We start from the raw sequence: 24,210 nt of genomic DNA on the forward strand, positions 1-24,210 counted from the left end.
GAAACAGCAGTGATTCAACCAATCATAATCGACCATGTGTGTGCCAATGGAAATTGGGAACAGCTGTGGTGATAAGTTCATCACAGTTCTAGTGAATAGCCATGCCAACCTCAGACCCATTGAAGTGGCACCACCTCCTCTCTGAAGCTTAGATTGCAGTGGGGATTTCACCACCTACATGTCCTCTTGTAGGGCAGGTGAGAACACTGGAGTATTTTCCACATTCACTACACATGCATGTTTTATCTGGTGCTTAATAAGGTTACTCTTAACATTGAACCTCTTCCCACATTCTGCACACTCGTGAGGTTTCTCGCCTGTATGTGTTCTCTGGTGTCTAGTAAGAGCTCCCTTCTGAGCAAACTCTTTCTCACATTCAGTGCACTCATGAGGCTTCTCATGTGTATGTGTTCTCTGGTGGTGAATAAGAACTGCCTTCTGAGCAAACGCTTTCCCACATTTAGTGCACACATGATGTTTCTCACCTGTATGTGTTCTCTGGTGGGTAGTAAGACCTCCAATCCGAGCAAACCGTTTCCCACATTCAGTGCACACATGAGGTTTCTCACCTGTATGTGTTCTCTGGTGGCAAATAAGATCTCCCTTCTGAGCAAATCCTTTCCCACATTCAGTGCACTCATGAGGTTTCACACCTGTATGTGTTGTCTGGTGCCTAGCAAGCGTTCCCTTCTGGGCAAACCGTTTCCCACATTCAGTGCACTCATGATTCTTCACACCTGTATGTGTTCTCTGGTGTATAGTAAGCGTTCCCTTCTGGGCAAAGCCTTTCCCACATTCAGTACACACATGAGGTTTTCCACCTGTATGTGTTCTCTGGTGGCCAATAAGATGTCCCTTCTGAGCAAACCCTTTCCCACATTCGGTGCACTTGTGAGGTTTCTCACCTGTATGTGTTCTCTGGTGGAAAATCAGCTGTGCATTCCGAGCAAACCCTTTCCCACATTCAGGGCACACATGGTGTTTCTCACCTGTATGTGATCTCTGGTGGTAAATAAGACCTCCCTTCTGAGCAAACCCTTTCCCACATTCAGAGCACACATGAGGTTTCTCACCTGTATGGGTTCGCTGGTGGAAAATAAGCTGTGCATTCCGAGCAAACCCTTTCCCACATTCAGTGCACACATGATGTTTCACACCTGTATGTGCTCTCTGGTGCAAAATAAGATTTCCCTTCTGAGCAAACCCTTTCCCACATTCAGTGCACACATGAGGTTTTTCACCTGTATGTGTTCTCTGGTGCAAAATAAGATTTCCCTTCTGAGCAAACCCTTTCCCACATTCAGTGCACACATGAGGTTTCTCACATGTATGTGTTCTCTTGTGGAGAATAAGCTGTGCCTTCCGAGCAAACCCTTTCCCACATTCAGTGCAAACATGATGTTTCACACCTGTATGTGTTCTCTGGTGGCGAATAAGACATCCCTTCTGAGCAAACCCTTTCCCACATTCAGTGCACTCATGAGGTTTCTCACCTGTATGTGCTCTCTGGTGGTAAATAAGATGGTCCTGCCGAGCAAACCCTTTCCCACATTCAGTGCACACATGAGGTTTCTCACCTGTATGTGTTCTCTGGTGGTAACTAAGACTTCTCTTCTGAGCAAACCGTTTCCCACATTCAATGCACACGTGACATTTCTCAACTGTATCCATTTTTTGGGGGCACGTGTGTTTATCATTCAAATGGATAATCTCAAATTCAGTGAACTGATAATGTTTTTCACCCATTTTCTCATGTGGTCAATAAGTATGTTCTTTTATGTTTTTAGGTGTACGGTTTCTCGTCAGTTTACTGCATCAGGTGCAAAGTAGAGGACACTTCCCACTGAATCTTTTTACCAAATTCAGAGCAAAAATAAGCTTTCTCTTGAGAAGATCATTTCTGGTGACAAACACAATGTTTCCTCTGATTGAAGCTTTTAAAATATAGATATGATACGCTTTGCTAATTCACATTTACACGTGTTTCACACAATGCTTTAAAGAAACTACCCTTACATTCATAATGTGTATAAAATAGCACTCAGAGGCGTTCTATCAGGAATAAAAATGACCACAAAAATGCTTTCTTTACAGCACATCAAAGATTGCCGTTTCATGGCAGACATCCCTCTACCCCAGGATTGACAGAAAGAACAAGCTTGGTTACTGGATGTTACCATGAAGGAGTTGCATGGACAGAAGCCATCTGGTAGCCAATAGGCTCCTCAGTCTCAGTTCCTGAATACTCTGAAAAGGCAACTGGACCCCAAACTTGCACACTTCTCAGGTGCTTGGAAGTTGCATATTCTAATAATGACGCGTTTCACGGCATTAGTCCAGAGAATCTACCAATCACTGCTGTTGCATTTCTGGGGCATCAATCAACTGTTAAAATAAAAGGAGATACACGTTATTAGTTTCAACACATTCTCAATCGCAGGCATCACATGTACCAGGCAGACTGGTTCTCAGCAGTAGCGATGTGCACTAGTTAATTACTCAAGTAGTAGCTCATAAGACGTTGAATACTAGTTGCCATCTATTGGGGACACGCACTCTAGGGGGGCTGGGTAGTGGCTCTCTGATGATGAAATCTAATACATTAGAGGCCATATGCAGCAGGAAGAGTGGTATTCAGTTGTATTAAGACTGTTTTAGTATCCAAGTGAAGGAGAATGAAACACAGGCTGTATGAACAAACATTTTAAATGGGTACTTAATCATCGGGGCATCCATATACATTCTACCACTTTATTTCTTCAGAAATGAAAAAAACAGATTAAAAGCTCCACATTTACATATACAAAGAATAAAGGCAGGTGCGTAACACTAGGCCAGCAGTTTGACATAAAGGCAGGTGCTTGACACTAGGCCAGCAGTTTGACACCAATCGGACTCATGGTTGACCACTCTATTTTGTAATCACTGATGAGTGCCTCACATTTAGGCAAATGTATATTGACCCAAACCCAGAGACCGATAGAATGCAATTTTTGGCAATAAGGCAAAGTGTTACGGCAGCCTCCCCCCAAAATCGTACCCTTTGCCTTCCTAATTGTTTATGCATATGCCCTGGTGCCGTGTACTGAGGATTATTGTCCAATGGGATACCCAGATTTGATGCCTTTTAAAAATAGCACTGGGAAGTGTTCAGGAGGGGGTACACTCTATTGTATTGTTGTGTGGGTGTAAATGGGACTGTTACTTGCCAGTTTCCCATAATCTTATCCAGAACCCTTATTCATTTATTTGCCATTTGTAGAGCGCGCAGAACCCAATGGCATCTGGGTGCTAATGACATGTTAAGGCATGAAACAGGACAGTCCGTACAGATTGGGCTAAGGCCGCATTCCGTACATACATGAGGAGTTAGCATACGTAGTAATTGGAGGCGTCCTGGGCGACAGCATCATGACCTAAGGGTCTTGCGTGAAGTACTGTGTTTTGAGGCTTTTGTGGAAGGACCAGTGGGATGAATCTGATCTTAGAGAAAGTGGGAGGATGTTCCAGTGTTTTGCAGCTATGACTGGGAAACTGCGTCCCCCTACCTTTTCTTGTTTGAATTTGGGGATGGAGAGGAAGTGCGAGTGAGCAACCCGGGTGGGTCTGTTAGATTGTGATTTGGCAAATGTATTCGAGAGGTATTTGTGGTCGGTGTTTGCCAGACATTTCTGAATAATAGAGTTATGAACACAATGCGATCTTGAACCAGCAGCCAATGTGCATTCCGTCTGACAAAATGTGCTCTTTTTTAGGAATATTCAGTGCAGCCCTTAAAGCATTGTTTGGAATGACTTGTAGTTTTTTTATGTTACGAGTGGTCGAGCCTGCAGATAGGGATTTCAATAATCTATCCTTGATAGAATTAGTGCTCTAGCTAAAGTGATGCAGCTTTTCGCAGTCAGGAAGCGTCTGCAGGCATTGATAAGTTTACACGTGTAGGCTGCCGCAGACGCAGTCGCAGTTACCTGTCTCGTTAGGGAGAGCAAAGAGTTCAAGTCGACCCCTAGTGTTTCTATTTCTTACAAGACATGAATGGAGTTCCCGTCTATGACAAAATATTTGTAGTCGTCGTTCAGTTTGTTTGGTCGAGTTTGAGAAACTCTGTTTTTTCATCAGTTAGACAAAGTTCATGTTGAGCCATCCAAGCTTGGATAATTTGATATACTTCGTTCAGGGCATTAGTGTCTGCATTGTAATTGCCAGAGATGGGAAGGAGGATCTGGGTGTCGTCTGCATAGTTAGTGTAGGAGACATCCTGTTCGTTCAGAAGGTCGAAGAGGGGCTTTGTAAAGATATTGTACAATGTCAGGGGCATTGAATTCCTCCTGTGTGAAACCAAAGGGTGTCACACTTACTAGTCCCCAGGGATCTCTCTCTCTCAGGTGACCAGGGCACGGCCATCACCTTTGGATCCAGATCCTGAGGGTGGACCAGTGCATTAGGATCACCTGGGTGGGTGACCTTCGGGGATTGGGGATGAGGCAACCGATGGTGAGATGAGGTATTCCCCCCTTTCCTGTGCCCATAACCAATCCTCATATTTTTTAGGATTCTGAAATGTGCTAACTCCCCACCCCCTTCTACACAAACACAGGGCTGAGGAAGAGGACGACAGAGCAAAAAGGCTAAACCTTACATATCTCATTGAACATGTACTGTTAATCAGGTCAGGCAAAGTCAGGCACTTGACCTTAATCACATACATCTGATACCGGGTCTCTGTCCACACCAAGAAGAGTGCCCTCATGCAAGCCCGCATCTCTGCGGCATCCAACAACTCAGCCAAACTCTTTAAAATCTGCATGGAGCTGGCCAATCCTGCTGCAGTCTCTACCTCTCCTGTTCCCTCCCAGGCCTTCTGCAGGGCCCTGGCTTCCGATTTACTCTCTAAAACTCAGGACATCATGTCCTCTCTTCCCCTCCTCCTCCACCCTCTACCCCCCTCTTTTCCTCTTTCCCTTCTGTGGCCACCTCTCCTCTACCCTTCTCTGCCTTTCCCCTGTTCTCCCAAGACAAGGTTTCTAGACAAGTCCGATCTATGAACGTCTTGTCAAAACAGGTTCTTCCCTGTTCCTCTAAAACCATCAAGGACTACATTGATACCCTAGACCTGCTTTGGCTGACTGCAATCACTCCTTTGCCACTGGAGTCTTCTCTTCTCCCCAGAAGCACTCCCTTGTGCACCCTCTTCTTAAGAAACCCTCAGCCGAACCCTCCTGCCGTGCTAACTACCACCAAATCTCTGTCACTCCTTTCCTGGGCAAACTCATGGAAAAGCTGACCATCTGCCAGCTTAATGTTCTCACTGAATTGGTTGGCTGTCTCAGTTTCAGAGCTGCCAGAATCATGGAAACTGCTCTCCTGAACATCCGTGAAGACCTGCTCTCCAACCTCGACTCGGTTGTAGGTCAACTGGTCGAATCTAAATGGTCGACATGACAAATGGTCGACACCAAAAGGTCGACAGGTCAAATGGTCGAATTTTTTTTGCTTGTTATTTCACATTTTTTTTTGGGGGGGGGTTCCCCACCACCCCCTTTTTTTGCTAAAAAAAACCCTTTTTTCCCTAAACGAAAACCTAAAAAAATATATAACTAAAAAAAATATTCGATCATTTGTCCTGTCGACCATTTGACTAGACATCCCTTGACTCCAATAACCCATCTGTGCTCATCTTACTTGATCTCTCTTCTGCCTTTGACATTGTCAACTATGCCATCCTGCTCAACCGTCTTCGTGATAACCTGGGTATCACCGATCAGGCCCTGGCTTGGCTGACCTCTTTCCTCTCTGATCGACCCTCCCAGGTCCAACTTGGTTCCTTCGTCTCCATCTCTACCTGTGGTGTTCATCAGGGGTCTAACCTCTCTACCTGGCTGTTCAACCAATACCTGGCATTTCTTGCCCACAGAATTGCCGCTCTCTGCCCCAACTTTCCGTTCTAGGCGTATGACACTCATCTCATTTTAAGGCTCCCTTCCGCCACCTCTTCTCCTTCTCTCATCTCTGACTGTCCGCTATCCAGGAGTGGTGTGCCGCCAATGATCTCTGCCTTAATGCCAGTAAGACTGAGATTCTCCTCATCGGCACACCTACTCCCTGCTTTCCTGTTGCTCTCTGGCTGGCCACGCTTGGCCCTCTTCCTTCTCCCACCTGTGAGGCTAAAAACCTCAGGGTCAACTTCGACTCCACTCTCTCCTTCTCTCCATACATCTCTGACGTCTCTAAGAAGTCACACTACCAGCTACACCTCCGCAGAGGTATTCTTCCTTTTCTCTCCTTCCTGAAGAAGCTCACGGTCTCCAGAACTCTGGTTCTCTCTAGGCAGGACTACTGCAACAGCCTCTTTCTAAATCTGCCTGCTTCTACTCTCCGCCCTTTGCAACTCATCCAGAAAAGGACTGCGAGACTTATCCTTGGCCTCAAGCCCAGGGACCGTATCTCTCCAGGACTGAAATCTGCACTGGCTCCCAGTGGCTGCGAGGATTAAGTTGAAAACCCTCTGCATCACCCACAAGGCCTTCTGGGGCCTGGGGCCTCAATACCTCCAACTCTCTCTTCCTAAATATCTTCCTTCTCAAGCTCTTCGCTCATCCGCATCCAACTCCCTCAGGGTCAGTCGGTTCTCCAAGCAAAAGAGTTGGTGGTAGATCTCTTGCTTCTGCTGGGGCCTCTCTCTGGAACAGCCTCTCTGCCGCTCTGAAACTTGTGGAGAACCATCTCAGGTTCCAGAAGTACCCCAAGACCTTCCTCTTTGCTTCTGCTTTCTCTCCTCCCATCCCCTGCTGAACTTCTGACTGAAACTGCACTGGTCACCTGGCAACCCTCTGATCTCGGTCCCAGGTCCCCTCCCCCGCCAGCTGCACACCTGCACTGCCCCTCTGTATCCCTACAGCCCCCCAAGCCCTTGACACCTAATGTCTACACTTACCCCTGAACTTGCCACAAGCTGGTCGCATGTTTACCTATTGTTTTTATTTATTCTTCACTGCTGATCCTATGTAGGCCCCCCTTTCTCATTGTGCTCAGAGAGGCACAGCTCCACCTCACTGATGAGTCCCAACAAGGCTAAAACACGCGTCTGGGGTTGCTGTTGGTACTCTCATTCAAAGGAGGTTTGCCTGGCATTTCGGTGCTGAACAGCTCTTGTGGGCGGGACAAAGACTGATATGCAAATGGATATTCCTCTTTTGTGAAAAGTACAGTGAGCAAAAAGCGATGGCTGCAGACTCTCAAAAGTGGGTCAAAACCACTGAACAGGTTATCATGCCATGTTCTTTCTGGAGAGGGCGCCTGCTACCTTTTTTGGATCCTATGTATTGCACTGCCCTCTCTGCCTTCAACCCCACACTTTTCCCTTTCCCCCTCCCCTGCACTTATGAGACCTCAATGTTACTTGGCCTATTTCTATGTCTGTATGCTTGTAACACTCCAAGGAATATACATTATTTTTGTTCAGGTAGTTGACCTGTGCTTCCGAGCCAACAAACGCTTCTACCATGAAAAGGATCTCTAGGAAACAAAATCAACAAAGTGATATCCAACCTTTCTAACACATCTCTCCAAAAAGTCAACACTCTTGAACAATGCCACAACATATGAATCAATGTCCCCTTCTCCTTCCCACATCCCCAAAAAAGTCTTCAGTAATTAGTCACAAATCACATATTTGCACAGGAGTCCAGTATAATCTCCCTAAAATCTTCTGATGTACAAGTCGTAATTTACGATCCATCTCACTATTATATTCAACCTGCCACACATATTTCCAGGCCTCATCACTGACTGTATAACCTAAATCTACCTCCCATTTCTGTTTCAATGTGATCCAAGACTCCAATACTGAAACACTTTCCCGCATAAGCTTTAGATAAGTAGATACATTACATGGCAATAAGTGAAACATAGTCCAACCCACCAGCTCGTTCTCAATGGGCACAGTCATCAAACCAAAAACTTGGGTCAGAAGACTTTCCAAATCCTTATATCTATTCCTTTCTCTTCCACTTAAATGACACACACTTTGAAGCTCCTCAAAAGACAGCAATTTCCCATCCCGCAGTAAATCTCCCAATGTCAACACACCCTTTGAAATCCAACTTCGCCAGAATAAAACTCTATTCCCTATGTGCAAAGCAGGATTATATCATATTGAAGAATTATGATTCAAACATACATTGCCATCACATTGAGTCTTTAGTCACCTTAACAGTTTGTAATCTAGAAGAACCTCTAGGCAATTTCCCCATTGAGTAGATATTTTCCAATTTGAACGGCAACAATGCATCCCTTTCTATAGTTAACCTTATTAGTTCTATCTCTGTCTTCACATATTGAGCTGCTTTCTTTAAAATAAAACCCTATAACATTTTTCCAAATTTTGATATCCAAACCCCCCATCCTTATTGTCACGTTGCAAAATATATTTGGGAATCTTAGGAGCCTTCTTCTCGCCCCAAAGAAAATCCTGGAAAACTGATCAATTTCTTTAAGCAATTTTTTAGAAAAACTAAGATGAAGCAATTGCATAACATATAAGATCTTAGGTAGAAGTGACATTTTAATTGTATTAACCATGGCCCAAATCCCTAAATCCAATCTTGACCATTTTCTAATATCCCTCCTAAGTGTATCCAATAATTTAGTAACATTAACCTGAACCATTTTCCGCACATCTTTGACCAGAAAGATCCCCAAATATTTCATATATCTCTCTTACTACCTACAATTCCACTCTGCAAAATCCCCTCTTCTAACTACCGTTGACATTGGGAACACCTCCATTTTATCCCAATTGATTTTATAACCTGAGAACGTACCCACTTTTTCCAGAATCTTCTTAAGAACCATACTACCCCTCTCAGGATCCGAGAGCACCACTACCATGTCATCCGTATAAGAAAGTACTTTAACTTCTTTTGTCCCAAAGTTCAGGCAATGTGTTATTTGTTCATTACGTATCAATGCTACCAAGGGCTCCAGAGCAATATTAAATGAAAAAGGCGACAAAGGTCTCCCCTGTCTCGTACCCCTACTAAGACTAAAAGCTTCAGACATTTCACCATTGACCCAAACACGCACCATAGCCGATCTTTCAAGACGACAAACCATCCCTCTGAACCTATTTCCAAATCCCATTTTCTCCATAGTAAAGTCTAGAAAATCCCAATTCACTCAGTCAAATGCCTTCTCAGCATCCATGAAGACCAATGCAGCATTGACACGATCATTACTATAAAGACTTATTATGTCTACCACTGCCCTTATGTCATCATATCCTGATCTACCCCTCATGAATCCTACTTGAGACTCATGAATGATTTTCCCAACGCAACTACCCAATCTATTTGTCAATACTTTTGTGAAAAGCTTGACATCCACATTTAACAGAGAAATAGGTCTATAGTTCTTACACTTTTTACTATCTCTTCCTTCTTTTGGTATCACAGAAATCATGGCCTCAGTCATTGATTGACACAGATTTCCCCCTTTTAAAAAAGAATTAAACAAATGTTAAATGTTAAAGGTATTTGTACCGCGCACCGTCACCAACAGAATTGGTTCCCAGGTGCTCAGGCGGATCTGTAAGCAATAAAGGTGGGATGGGTTAGTAAGGTGAAGGAGGGAGTAGGATAGTGAGAGGAGTGGTGTTCTGTTGGCAGCTTCAACTCAGTATACACTGGGTGCTGAGCTTTGGTGTGGCTATCGGATCGGAGTCAGTCCGCATGTGCTGTTGTTCTGGCTTATGTGTGGTTGCAGTGTTGTGAAGTGCGTGCGGCTTGATGTGCAAGAGATGGTTGTGAGTTTTTGAGTGAGATAAGTATGCAGAGTTTGAGCTTGTATTGGTTAGTGGGTCACCTGACCTTTACCATGCTAACATTCGTAGTTCTGTCTGAGTGTGACACCTGTTGGCCCTCATATTCCCATCTAGACGCGGCACGTCAAATCACATAATATTGGAGCCAAAAAAGTATCAAATTTCCTATAGAACTCAATGGGTAGCCCATCCAAACCCAGAGATTTCCCGAATTGCATTTGCCCAATTGCCCAAAGAACTTCATCAAGTCCAATGTTCGCTTCCAACATATTATTATCCTCAAGTGACAATGTTTTAATAGGAACATTTTCAAATAGACTCACCAAATCTTGTTTGTCTATTGATTCTTCTCTCGTATATAACGTTTTGTCGGAGTTTTGAAAACTTGAACAAATATCACTGTTCTTCCATACCACATCTTTAATCCCCTGAACAAAAGTCCCTCCATGCATACCATTCAGTCTATTCGCCAGTAACCTACCACTTCTGTCACCAGTCTCCCAATATTTTTGCTGTGAAAAAAAGACCCCTTTCTGCCCAACAAACCGTTCGCATTCCCCAATATTTTCAGAATATGATTCACTTCCTCCCTGTCTTCATTCCTCCCCCGCCGGGAATATTTTTGCTTTAGATCACTGCATTTCTAATTTACCCAGATCCTCAATGGATTTTTTCCAAAGACAAGAAGTCCAATCAATCATAAAGCTTCTAATCGTCGCCTTAAAACTATCCCATACAACCTCTTTACCAGCAGAACCCTCATTTATTTTTAAAAAATGGGTCATACGTGACAGTAAATCCATTGTTACCTCCTTCTCCTCCAATATACCCGTCTTCAACCTCCACCTCCTAAAAGACGGAACTACCACTTCCATCTGAAAACAAAGATCCACTGGTGCGTGATCAGAAATGTCCCTCTCCCTCCCAGACAAACACAATCTGTGCTTCTGCTCTCTCCAAGATGTGGGCGCAGTATTGCTTATGTAACTAGAAATTGGATTCATAAATGCTTACTGGTGGCTGTCAGACAGGTGTTGAGGGTCTGGAAAACGAGGAAGAAACCTCTTGTGGAGGGTCGGTTACGTGATATGAATATTCTTTCAAGATATGAGAAATGCTCATTTTATAGGCAGCAAAAACAAACAGTATATGAGGAAATTTGGGGACCATTCAATGATTTTTATGGGAGTGGATGATTTTATGTCATGGTATGAGTTTTATGGCTTTATTTTTTTAAGTAATGGGGATTGGGATGTGGGAGTGTGTTTTATGCATTGTCCTTTCTCCTGACTTATCTTGTTCTATTGTTGATCTGTATTGTTTCATGGTACTTTAGAGAATCTAGGCTTGGTATTTAGATTTAGAATGAATATGTTGATTCTTTACTTTGTTTTGTTTTCTTTTTGTATTTTAACTGTAATCATTTATTCTTCGGAATCAATGCATGGTTGTAATATATTTTGTGGAAATTATAAATAAAGTGTTTTTAAAAAAGAAATGCCCTCTCCCTGATATGAACATCCAAAGTTTTATCTAACAATGCCTTGGTGACCAAAATATAATCCAATCTGGTGAAAGAGTCATGTACCGGAGAAAAGAATGTAAATTCCCTCTCTGAAGGATGCCACTCTCTCCATATATCAATCAAACAAAACGTTTCAAGAAAGTGATCAAATTCCCTACAAGTATTAACATTAGCATATCTACATGAACTGATTCTATCCAACCTGAAATCCTGAATACAATTAAAATCACCTCCCAAAAGTATTGTTTCACCATGCATTCCAATTATAATTTCTGAAATATTCTCAAAGAGGCCTTTTCCAGAAGTGCAAGGTCCATAAATACAACCCAAGGTAATCACCTTTTCCCAATAGATTATATCAGCAAAAATCATATGTCCTTCCGCATCCATCACTACCTTCTACACTTTATATTGCAATCCCCTCCTGAACAAAATACTTACTCCCCTAGAATTTGTTGAGTAACAATTCGATAAATCTTTATTATATTTAGGATTAGTCAGCCATTGCTTAGTTTCATCTATTAAATGCGTTTCCGGTAGAAAAACAATGTCAGCCTTAGACCTCTATAATCACACCATAACTTTCCTAGGACATTTCAATCCTTTTAGATTCCACGTTCTTATCGTTAGACTATCTACTCCCATCTCTGATAACTCTAAGAAAGCTCTATGATTGAGATATTTAATAACTAAAGGAATCCCACCGTGATGACACATCTGGGGTACCTTCTGAAAGGCTTGGAAGCTGCTTAATGTGTCGAGCCATTTAGTGTGTGATCAGGAGTTGATTCCAACCTGGAATAGGGGACACAGTTACTCCTACATAGATTATATTTTTGCCTCCCAGTGTCTATTTCACCACTCCATTTCTTTTAAAGCTATTCCAACGTCTGCCAATGATCGCAACTGGCTTCAGAGTGGTTTTGATTTGTCTTTGGTGCCAAACAATGTTATGCCCTCTGCTCCTGTGATGCTGATTTCACAATGTTATGCCCTCTGCTCCCGTGATGCTGATTTCACAATGTTATGCCCTCTGCTCCCTTGATGCTGATTTCACAATGTTATGCCCTCTGCTCCCTTGATGCTGATTTCACATTATGCCCTATGCTTCCCTGAAGTTTATTTCACAATGTTATGCCCTCTGCTCCCTTGATGCTGATTTCAGCACAGGGGAATTGGATTCATGGCACAAGAACACTAATAAAATGTACCTTTGTCTGGAATATGCAATTAAATATCCCAATACTGATAACTTGGCTAACTACGTCTCTCCTTATTCATTTAACCAGTTCATTCCCGATTGTAATTCTAGGGCCATTGGGGTTGTTAACATTAAGCCACAATGTTATGTTATGTTAAAGGTACTTCTATAGCGCACCGTCACCAACGGAATTGGTCCTCAGGCGCTCTGGCGGATCTGTAAACAGGAAGGATGGGTAGGGTTAGTCGGCAGGAGGGGAGCAGGAGAGTGGGAGAAGTGATGTGCTTTTGACAGCTTCAGCTCGGTATGCACAGAGTGCTGGGCTTTGGTGCTAGTATCGGATCGGGCGAGACCTTGAGTGCTGTAGGTGATGTTTATGTGTTGTTGATGCAGTGTGGTAAAGTGCGTGCGGATTGCTGGGAGAGAGATGGTTGTGTGGCTTTGAGTGGTTTAAGTATGCAGAAGGTTGAAGGTTGGGTTAGTGGGGTCTGTGTCCTGATTTAGGTACTTTCTGATTCCGTTAAGAGTTGTATCCCTGTGGGTTGGGTTGATGCTGGTTCCTCATCGACAGACTCGCTTTGTAGGTGCTGCGCTGACCCTGCTGTATCATAGTGAGTATTGTTTGGATTGATAGGTGCGTCTGAACCTTTCTTCGGGTGTGGGACTGGGTTGCTAATATCTCTAATTTCTTGTTATCTGGTGTGACACTGTCAGTTGAGGTTTGAATGGTTCAGGGTCGGAGTGGTGGTGATGTGGTGTTCTAGTGCTTCTGTCTTGGTGAGCCTGTGTATTCAGTTGTGCGTTTCCTCTTGTCATGACTGCCTTTCCGTTGGTTCATTGGTTTCTGTCGGGTGAACATCCTTGGGGATCTTGTTAGTTGTAGTTTTTGTGATGGGCATGTAAAATAACTCAGATCACATTCCCTCTTATGATCCTATGGTACACAACATGAAAGGGGCTCTGTGGGCTACACTTAGTGAGCCGAGAAGAACCTGCGTTACAGCCGAGCTATAAAAGGATGAGGTGCCAAGTGGTGCTGCAAGTCCCGTTGAATAAACAGGAAGTCAACTTGTGGCCATTGACTAATACCGGAGTGGAGGGACAGATACATTGACAATCTATTGCGACCACAGAGGACAATATATTCGAAATCAGAAATCGTGCATAACATTGCTTTTAGCTCTATCGCGACAACCTGGGTTCTCCAAATCGAGCGAGAGCATGTAGAGATATTAATCTTGCAAGCTAGAAATTCCACAGCCCCCGGCCCGGACGGGTTATATGTTGGCCTCACGAAAGAGTTTCCTCTCTGATGGTCACAGATCTTAACTGCATTGTTTCAAGAAGCAATCAAGAGGAAAACGTTTCCCCATTCTTGGCACACTGCCTATATAGTGCCTAGTTTTAAAAAGGGTGATTAGAAGAACCTCTCAATTATAGACCCATCCGCTGCAGGATATTCGCTTCCTTGATCCTTAAAGAGCTAGAAGTCTGGGCGAGCACAAATAACAGACTCCCTCAATTTCAAACTCAGATGCAGAGTTCAGACTACCATGAAGGGATTACTTTTAGCTTACCTGCCAAATAAAACCAATAGTGGGAAAAACAAGGCTATTGATATAGCCAGCATCAACTTAACCTCAGCTTTTGATCTTGTCACTTATGTCTGCACTTACCTTGCACTTGCCACCAGCTGGCCACTGTTATTATCTTATTATTCTACTATCCCATTTACTGCACTTTCCCCTCTCCCTTCCCCCACACACTTTTCCCTTTCCCCCTTCCCATGCACTTGCGCGTTCTGAAAGACACCTGTCCTAGTAGGATCGTTGTCTGTCTTCCCTTGTTCTCCCTCCCTTGCCTCGTCGCGCCTTGAAACACTTGTGTATAGGCGCGTTATAAATGTCATATCATATCAACCGGTTTAACTTATGGAGGAAGTTGTCCTCCACAGTGACCTACTCATAAGAGTTATACTTAATCCTAAGGGTGCCTTAACACACACGATCCAAACACACAGAGGATTACGGCAAGGGTGCGTTTTAGCCCCCTGCCCTTTTAATATCTACCAAACTCCTCTATCTTGGTGTTGGGGGGTATTAATAGGTGGAAAGGCAGTGATACAGGCAAAGAAGCTCATGCTTGAACAAACCCTGAACAAAAATAGAAGTTATGGTCCACAATAACGAGAGATAGAGAGAGATAGAGATAGATAGAAATAGATAGAGATAGAGATAGATAGAGAGATAGAGGGAGATAGAGAGAGATAGAGAGAGAGAGAGAGAGAGAGAGAGAGAGAGAGAGAGAGAGAGAGATAGAGATAGATAGAGATAGAGATAGAGAGAAAGAGAGACACAGACGGACAGATGATCACCACAATAAGGAATCTACACATGTGAAGGGCAGAATTTTAGATTGTGTTGCTTCAGGAAACGTACAGCTTGGTTCCATTGCCACTGAGCCTTGTGTCCGTTCTGAGCATTACCTGATAAATTGTCAAGTTTGCCTGGCTGGTGTTGCAGGCCAGGCAAAGCCCTTCCATGCCCTCCGGGCCCCTTGTGAGTAAACCTTGAGGCTTTTGAAATTGGAATTCTCCCGCGCTCTGAGGGCGTTGTTGTGCCTGCTCCCCCCCTCCCCTTCAGCTACTTCCTGGTCCTCGTCCCCTGCCTGCCTCCCTACCCGTCCACACCCCCCATCCCCTTCCTCTCCTTCTGCCTTATACTTGTTTCCCCTGGGCAGCCCCACGCCCGGCAGCCCCCTCGGCTAAGGGCCCTTAGGCAAAGGACGGCTCCTACGGGTGCGGCTCCCACTGTGTCTGCAGGTGTCCACAGGGGACGCCAGGCGCAGGTCCGCATTTCTTTCTGGTTAGCTCCACCTGCTCGCCCAGCCCACCAACCTACACCTTTCCTTTTCATTCACATGGTTTCTACACTCCAGTGTGTACCGCTATTGTGGTAAACTAGGGTTTTTCTCCCCTCGCAGGACTCTCAAACTTAGGTGGCCTCTACTGTGGGTACCTAATTCATATTTACTGTGCTACTGTTGCTCTGTAATTGTGGTAAACTAGGGTTTTTTCTCCCCTCGCAGGACTCTCAAACTTAGGTGGCCTCTACTCTGGGTACCTAATTCGTATTTACTGTGCTACTGTTGCTCTGTAATTGTGGTAAACTAGGGTTTTTTTCTCCCCTCAAAGGACTCTCAAACTTAGCTGGCCTCTACACTGGGTACCTAATTCGTATTTACTGTGCTACTGTTGCTCTGTAATTGTGGTAAACTAGGGTTTTTTCTCCCCTCGCAGGACTCTCAAACTTAGGTGGCCTCTCTCGGTACCTAATTCGTATTTACGGTGCTACTGTTGCTCTGTAATTGTGGTAAACTAGGGTTTTTTCTCCCCTTGCAGGACTCTCAAACTTAGGTGGCCTCTACACTGGATACCTAATTCGTATTTTCTGTGCTACTGTTGCTCTGTCATTGTGGTAAAGTAGGGTTTTTCTCCCCTCGCAGGACTCTCAAACTTAGGTAGCCTCTACTCTGGGTACCTAATTCGTATTTACTGTGCTACTGTTGCTCTGTAATTGTGGTAAACTAGGGTTTTTTCTCCCCTCGCAGGACTCTCAAACTTAGGTGGCCTCTACTCTCGGTACCTAATTCGTATTTACTGTGCTACTGTTGCTCTGTAATTGTGGTAAACTAGGGTTTTTTCTCCCCTCGCCGGACTCTCAAACTTAGGTGGCCTCTACACTGGATACCTAATTCGTATTTACTGTGCTACTGTTGCTCTGTAATTGTGGTATACTAGGGTTTTCTCCCCTCGCACGACTCTCAAACTTAGGTGGCCTCTACTCTGGGTACCTAATTCGTATTTACTGTGCTACTGTTGCTTTGTAATTGTGGTAAACTAGGGCTTGCCGCTTCAGTCCTGTCCGCTTGCTCTCGTATGTCTTCCCCCACTCCCTCCTTATTCCATGGTGCTCTCTATCTCTCCTATCTTCTCTAACTGCTTCTCGATTGACTATCCTGCTCTCCTCACTAAATCTGGTAGGAAAAAGTTTAAAAAGGATATCCTGGTCTCCAACCCAGGCCTCCCTATCGCTGACACCTACACCAGTGCCTCTTCCATGGAAACTCTTACTGACATCCTCTTTTTCGTGCCTTCCCCTGTCCAATGGACCCTTCATATGGTCTCTATGCTCTCTCCCTTCTCCTGTTCTCCCATTAATGGAGGCACCCGTTGGGATGTCCTCCTGGCCCCCTTCCGCTCCTCTAAGGCCATTATTAATGTCTACGCTAATGGGACCGTCTTGGTCCAAGGCCCTCAGGCCAACCTCCACCTCTTTGATAGACGCTTCCCGCGCCTCATCAACTTCCTTTCCTCTCCTGCTGTCCCCTCTTCTCTGTCCTCGGCTACCTTGCCTCCACCCTCTCACCCTGCCTTCTCTCTGGCTCCTTCTTCTTCACCTCCGCAGGGCGTACCTCTTATCTGTACCCCTCCCCGGAAGTCCTTTAAGGATGGCAACCCTCTCCACATTGCCACTCTCAGCTCTCGCTCTGCCGTCAAACATTCCTCTGATATCTGTCGCCTTCTTGAGGAACTGGACCTTGATGTCCTTGGTCTCACCGAGACATGGTTAACAGCCAGCTCTGTCACCAGCTTTGACACACTCCTACCTGACGGTTATAAGATCCTCTCCTTAGCCCAGGCCCAACCGTGCTGGGGGGGGGTGTGGCCCTTATCTTCCCTGAGTGGATTCCTGCCACTGTCACTCCTACACAGACCTACTCCTCCTTTGAATGCCTCGTCTGCCGACTCCCTCTCTCTCCTGGCCATTCCCTGACAGTGGCTACTATCTATCGGCCACCTGGTCAAATTTCCTCCTTCCTCTCTGAGTGGGCTGACCTCTCCTCCTTACTCCTGTCCTCAACCACTCAACTCCTCTTTCTTGGAGACTTCAATATCCACCTTGATGCCTCCTGTCCTCCCTCTGGACTCTTTCGCGACCTCTGCGACTCTCTCTCACTCTCTATTCTCGCGTCTAGGCCTACCCATTCTGCAGGGCACACTCTTGATGCCCTGATCTCTTCTGACTTTCCCCTCTCTGTCCCTCTCTCCACTCCTCTCTCCTGGAGCGATCACTTTCTCCTATCCTCCCACCTCACCTTCCCTACCCCACAGGCAAAGTCACCCTCATCACTGCCACCCACCTTCATGGTCATCCGACCCATGAAGCGTGTGTCAGTTGAGGCTTTCGCTGCTACCTTCTCGCCCCCCCTGCCCCTTCGGCTGACTCCCACCCTGACACAGCCCTCTCCACTCTCCACTCTGCTATATCTGATACCCTTGATATCCTTGCCCCTGTAATGAGAATCCACCTGAAGCCCAAAACCAAATGTAACTCCTGGTATGACTCGGATCTCGTCACCCTTAAACGCAAGTCCAGGGCGGCAGAGAGGAAATGGCGTGCTTCATGTTCATCCTCTGTGCAAACTGGCCTGCCGCCTGCTCCAAAGGCAATACCGGCTCTCCGTTCTCACTAAGAAGAGAGCCCTTATCCAAGCCCGCATCTCTGCGGCATCTAACAATTTGGCTGAACTCTTTAAAATCTGCAAGGAGCTGGCCAACCCTGCTGCAGTCTCCACCTCTCCTGTCCCCTACCAGGCCCTCTGCACGGCATTGGCCTCTCACTTCATTTCAAAAACTCAGGACATCCTGTCCTCACTCTCCTCCTATCACCTCCCCCCCTCTATTCCCTGCTCTCCCTCTGGCCCTTCTGCAGCCACCCCTCCTCCCTCCTTCTCTGCCTTTCCCCTTTTTTCTGCTGAGGAGGTTTCGAGACAAGTCCAATTTATGAAAGTCTCGTCAAAACAGGTCCACCCCTGTTCCTCCAAAACTTTCAAGGACCACCTCGACTCCCTGGCTCCTGCCCTGGCTGACTTCTGCAATCACTCCTTCGCCTCTGGAGTCTTTCCATCCCCCCTCAAGCACTCCCTTGTGCACCCCCTTCTTAAGAAACCCTCTTCCGACCCCTCCTGCCCAGCTAACTATCGCCCAATCTCTATCACTCCCTTCCTGGGCAAGCTCCTTGAGAAACTGGCCATCTCCCAGCTTAATCTCCATGCTGAATCTGTTGGTAGTCTTCATGACCATCAGTCTGGCTTCAGAGCTTCCAGAAGCACGGAAACTGCTCTCCTGAACATCCGTGAGGACCTGCTCTCAAACCTTGACTCTAACACCCCTTGTGTTCTCATTTTGCTCGACCTCTCTTCTGCCTTTGACACTGTCAACCACACGATCCTGCTCAACCGTCTACGTGATAACCTGGGTATCACTGGTCAAGACCTGTCGTCGCTGACCTCCTTCCTCTCCAATCGACCCTCCCAGGTCCAACTGGGTTCCTTCCTCTCTGACATCTTTTTCTCTACCTGTGGTGTCCCCCAGGGATCTAACCTCTCCCCCTGACTGTTCAACCAGTATCTGGCACTTCTTGCCCACCGCTTCGCTGCTCTCTGCCCCAACTTTCAGTGCTACGCGGATGATACCCAGCTCATTTTCAGGCTACCCTCGGCCTCCTCTTCCCCTTCCCTTATCTCTGACTGTCTTTCTGCTATCCAGGAATGGTGTGCCGCCAACGACCTCTGCCTTAACGCCAGTAAAACTGAGATTCTACTTATCGGCACACCCACTCCCTCCTTCCCTGCAGCTCTCTGGCCAGCCTCTCTTGGCCCTCTTCCTGCTCCTACCTGCAAGGCAAAAAAACTCGGGGTCATCTTCGACTCCACACTCTCTTTCTCTCCTCACATATCTGACGTCTCTAAGAAGTCACACTATCAGCTGCACCTTCTCAGAGGTATCCTTCCTTTCCTCTCCTTCCCCCAGAAGCTCACTGTCTCCAGAGCCCTGGTATTTGGTATTTATTTATTTATATTGCACACCTAACCCCTAAAAGGGTAGCAAGGTGCAGAGGCGTTCTCTCGAAGCTGGACTACTGTAACAGCCTCTATCTAAATCTTCCTGCCTCTACTCTCCGCCCTTTGCAACTCATCCGAACAGGACCGCGAGACTTGTCCTTGACCTCAAGCCCAGGGACAGTATCTCTCTAGGACTGAAATCACTACACTGGCTCCCAGTGGCTGCGAGGATTAAGTTCAAAACCCTCTGCATTATCCACAAGGCCTTCTGGGGCCTTGGGCCAAAATACCTTCAACTCTCTCTTCCTAAATATCTTCCTTCTCGAGCTCTTCACTCATCCACCTCCAACTACCTCAGGGACAGCCGCTTCTCCAAGCAACGAGCTGGGGGTAGATCTCTCTCCGCAGCAGGGGCCTCCCTCTGGAACAGCCTTCCTGCCTCCCTGAAACTTGAGGAGAACCATCTCCGGTTCCGGAAGCACCTCAAAACCTTCCTCTTTGCCTCCGCTTTCTCTCCCTCTCTCCCCTGCTAAAATCACTGAACCTTCACAGAATCTGCAACTGGGCCACTCACCGATCTCGGTCCTTGGCCCAGCCACTCTGCCCTCCACTGCCTACCTGCACTACGGGACTGTCTCTGTATCCTACAGCCCCTTTCTCCCGGCACTTACCTTGCACTTGCCACCAGCTGGCCCTATTATTTATCTTGTATTCTACTAACCATGTACTGCACTTTCCTTGCACTTGCCACCAGCTGGCCCTATTATTTATCTTGTACTCCCCTTCCCCTTGCACTTTTCCCAGTCCCCTCTACCCTTGCACTTGCGCGATCTGAATGACACCTGGCCTAGTAGGATCGTTGTCTGTCTCCCCTTGTTCCCCCCCCCGCCTTGTCGCGCCTTGAAACACTTGTGCATAGGCACGTTACAAATGCCATATCATATCATATCATATCATTTATTTACCAGGGAAGCTGCTCCTACAACGTAATCCACATAATAGTGTTACGAGTAGAAATTTAAAAAAAGAATTAGGCAAGAGGATTTAAGTCAGTGCTTGCTTGGCATTATGGACAATACTACGGATCTTGATTCTCCAGATATCCTGGCAACAAGGAATAACTGCGCCTGTAAAATCCAAGATGGTTAGGAACCGGCAGAACCATCAGAACCATAATACTTGGTTCTCCTCTGAGCTTGTTAAACTAAAGCAGGAACAGAGGAAGGCTGCACGATGCTGGTTGAAAAATATGACTGAGTAAAAGAAAGCTACTTGGAAAAGTATTGAGAAGCAGTAAAGAGAAGGCATTTCTGAAGCAAAAAAAAAAAATCACTTCAATGGGGAAATTGAAAAGTCCAATAATAATACTAGGAAACTAACATTTTAAAAACCTTGGTGAAATCTCATTTAAAATCGGTGGCTTTTTCCCCCACGACAGCGGAGTGTATGAGTATACAAGCAATTGCCAATCTAATTATTTGGCCACAAGTTAGGATTGCCTGTGAAGCTATCTCTGCCATGCCATCGATATTGGATTCGGTATCCCCGGTTGGAAACTGCTTGACTTTTGCCTTTCAGCCTGTCCAGGTACAGGATATAGGGCCTCATTACGAGTGTGGCGGTCCAGAAACAAGGGTGCCAGTAAGCTTACCGGCAACCTTGTTTCCGGGCCATCACAAGAGTCTGCCTGCAGGGCTGTAGCGTCAGGCAGGTCGGCCCCCGTAGGCAGAGTCGTCACGGAAACAACAGCACTGTTAGCAATGGTGCCAGTGCTTCCGTCCCCCCACTCCCAGTAACTAATAGTGATGATACTGTATGTGCTGGCATGAATACCAAGTATGATCTGCAATCGAGAAAACAGAGCAATCTGGTAAAGCAACTGATAAACCCCTGTATGTGCCCAGTTACGAGGCCCTTTGGACGATGGCTTAAAGATCAATCCCAACCCTCTGCTAATTCTGCTAATAAGGATTTAGTACCCCATGCTGACCTTAAAAGAATACCTTCCACAAACACTATTAATAGTAATACATCTTGGGTCAGTGGAGAAGTCCCCAATTTAAATAATCAACAAGTTGATGTTGGTCAATTTGGGCCTAAGTGCCCTCTCCAATCTGCCCATTCAGAGAAATACATGCGGGAGGCCCAAAGGCGGTATTTGGTGGTTTCATCTTGTGAAGTCCATACAGATTGTTGAAGTATTTACTACAGCTGACAGCCCATTTTTAAATCGAGGTAGGGTACTTGGGCTTTTACACCATGTGCCGCAATAAAGAGGCATTACCGCGACGGACATTGTATCGGTAGAACTGCCGGATTCAGATAGTCAAAATAATTGGTCTGTAGTTGAGTTTGTCTCTTCAATAATTGTTGAATTGGTGGTCTCTTTTGCAACGCCTTCACTGAAACTAGGTTTCAAATGTTCATATGTAAATATCATGTGCATCATACGAAGGACCATGATTTGCAGAATTCAATATCAGACCCATGTATGTTGAACAGTTTCCCTACTGAAAGGCTTAGCCTGCTACATGCTTGCTCCAATTTCAGAGGAGACACTGGTGTGAATAAGATAACTGAGCCCTGGATAGCAGAAACTATGAGAGGAGACACTGGTGTGAATAAGATAACTGAACCCTGGATAGCAGAAACTATGAGAGGAGACACGGGTGTGAATAAGATAACTGAACCCTGGATAGCAGAAACTATGAGAGGAGACACTGGTGTGAATAAGATAACTGAACCCTGGATAGCAGAAACTATGAGAGGAGACACGGGTGTGAATAAGATAACTGAACCCTGGATAGGAGAAACTATGAGAGGAGACACGGGTGTGAATAAGATAACTGAACCCTGGATAGCAGAAACTATGAGAGGAGGCACGGGTGTGAATAAGATAACTAACCCTGGATAGCAGAAACTATGAGAGGAGGCACGGGTGTGAATAAGATAACTGAACCCTGGATAGCAGAAACTATGAGAGGAGACACGGGTGTGAATAAGATAACTGAACCCTGGATAGCAGAAACTATGAGAGGAGACACGGGTGTGAATAAGATAACTGAACCCTGGATAGGAGAAACTATGAGAGGAGACACGGGTGTGAATAAGATAACTGAAACCTGGATAGCAGAAACTATGAGAGGAGACACGGGTGTGAATAAGATAACTGAACCCTGGATAGGAGAAACTATGAGAGGAGACACGGGTGTGAATAAGATAACTGAACCCTGGATAGGAGAAACTATGAGAGGAGACACGGGTGTGAATAAGATAACTGAACCCTGGATAGGAGAAACTATGAGAGCAGACACGGGTGTGAATAAGATAACTGAACCCTGGATAGGAGAAACTATGAGAGGAGACACAGGTGTGAATAAGATAACTGAACCCTGGATAGCAGAAACTATGAGAGGAGACACGGGTGTGAATAAGATAACTGAACCCTGGATAGCAGAAACTATGAGAGGAGACACGGGTGTGAATAAGATAACTGAACCCTGGATAGGAGAAACTATGAGAGGAGACACGGGTGTGAATAAGATAACTGAACCCTGGATAGGAGAAACTATGAGAGCAGACACGGGTGTGAATAAGATAACTGAACCCTGGATAGGAGAAACTATGAGAGGAGACACGGGTGTGAATAAGATAACTGAACCCTGGATAGCAGAAACTATGAGAGGAGACACGGGTGTGAATAAGATAACTGAACCCTGGATAGGAGAAACTATGAGAGGAGACACGGGTGTGAATAAGATAACTGAACCCTGGATAGCAGAAACTATGAGAGCAGACACGGGTGTGAATAAGATAACTGAACCCTGGATAGGAGAAACTATGAGAGGAGACACGGGTGTGAATAAGATAACTGAACCCTGGATAGCAGAAACTATGAGAGGAGACACGGGTGTGAATAAGATAACTGAACCCTGGATAGCAGAAACTATGAGAGGAGACACGGGTGTGAATAAGATAACTGAACCCTGGATAGGAGAAACTATGAGAGGAGACACGGGTGTGAATAAGATAACTGAACCCTGGATAGGAGAAACTATGAGAGCAGACACGGGTGTGAATAAGATAACTGAACCCTGGATAGGAGAAACTATGAGAGGAGACACGGGTGTGAATAAGATAACTGAACCCTGGATAGGAGAAACTATGAGAGGAGACACGGGTGTGAATAAGATAACTGAACCCTGGATAGCAGAAACTATGAGAGGAGACACGGGTGTGAATAAGATAACTGAACCCTGGATAGCAGAAACTATGAGAGGAGACACGGGTGTGAATAAGATAACTGAACCCTGGATAGGAGAAACTATGAGAGGAGACACGGGTGTGAATAAGATAACTGAACCCTGGATAGGAGAAACTATGAGAGGAGACACGGGTGTGAATAAGATAACTGAACCCTGGATAGGAGAAACTATGAGAGGAGACACGGGTGTGAATAAGATAACTGAACCCTGGATAGGAGAAACTATGATAGGAGACACGGGTGTGAATAAGATAACTGAACCCTGGATAGCAGAAACTATGAGAGGAGACACGGGTGTGAATAAGATAACTGAATCCTGGATTGCAGAAACTATGAGAGGAGACACGGGTGTGAATAAGATAACTGAACCCTGGATAGGAGAAACTATGAGAGGAGACACGGGTGTGAATAAGATAACTGAACCCTGGATAGGAGAAACTATGAGAGGAGACACGGGTGTGAATAAGATAACTGAACCCTGGATAGCAGAAACT

At 45.5% G+C, this 24,210-nt stretch overlaps 1 protein-coding gene across 2 annotated transcripts in view; it reads right to left on the bottom strand.

The window, feature by feature from the left end:
* LOC138566136 (zinc finger protein 850-like) overlaps positions 1 to 24,210 on the bottom strand; it is a 317,241-nt gene that overhangs the window by 223,090 nt on the left and 69,941 nt on the right. The window contains exon 3 of one of the 2 annotated variants that reach the window (XR_011301846.1): positions 2,178 to 2,385. Coding sequence is in view for 1 of the 2 variants with exons in the window: in XM_069643141.1 (XP_069499242.1) it covers positions 486 to 1,746 (1,261 nt within the window). In the remaining variant the exon portion in view is untranslated. Of the gene's footprint in view, positions 1 to 485; positions 2,386 to 24,210 lie in introns of both variants that reach the window. The other variant, XM_069643141.1, reaches the window with a different exon arrangement.

The sequence above is a fragment of the Ambystoma mexicanum genome, chromosome 2p (genome assembly GCF_040938575.1).
Source record: "Ambystoma mexicanum isolate Mex_15411 chromosome 2p, UKY_AmexF1_1, whole genome shotgun sequence".
NCBI classification, from domain to species: domain Eukaryota; kingdom Metazoa; phylum Chordata; class Amphibia; order Caudata; family Ambystomatidae; genus Ambystoma; species Ambystoma mexicanum.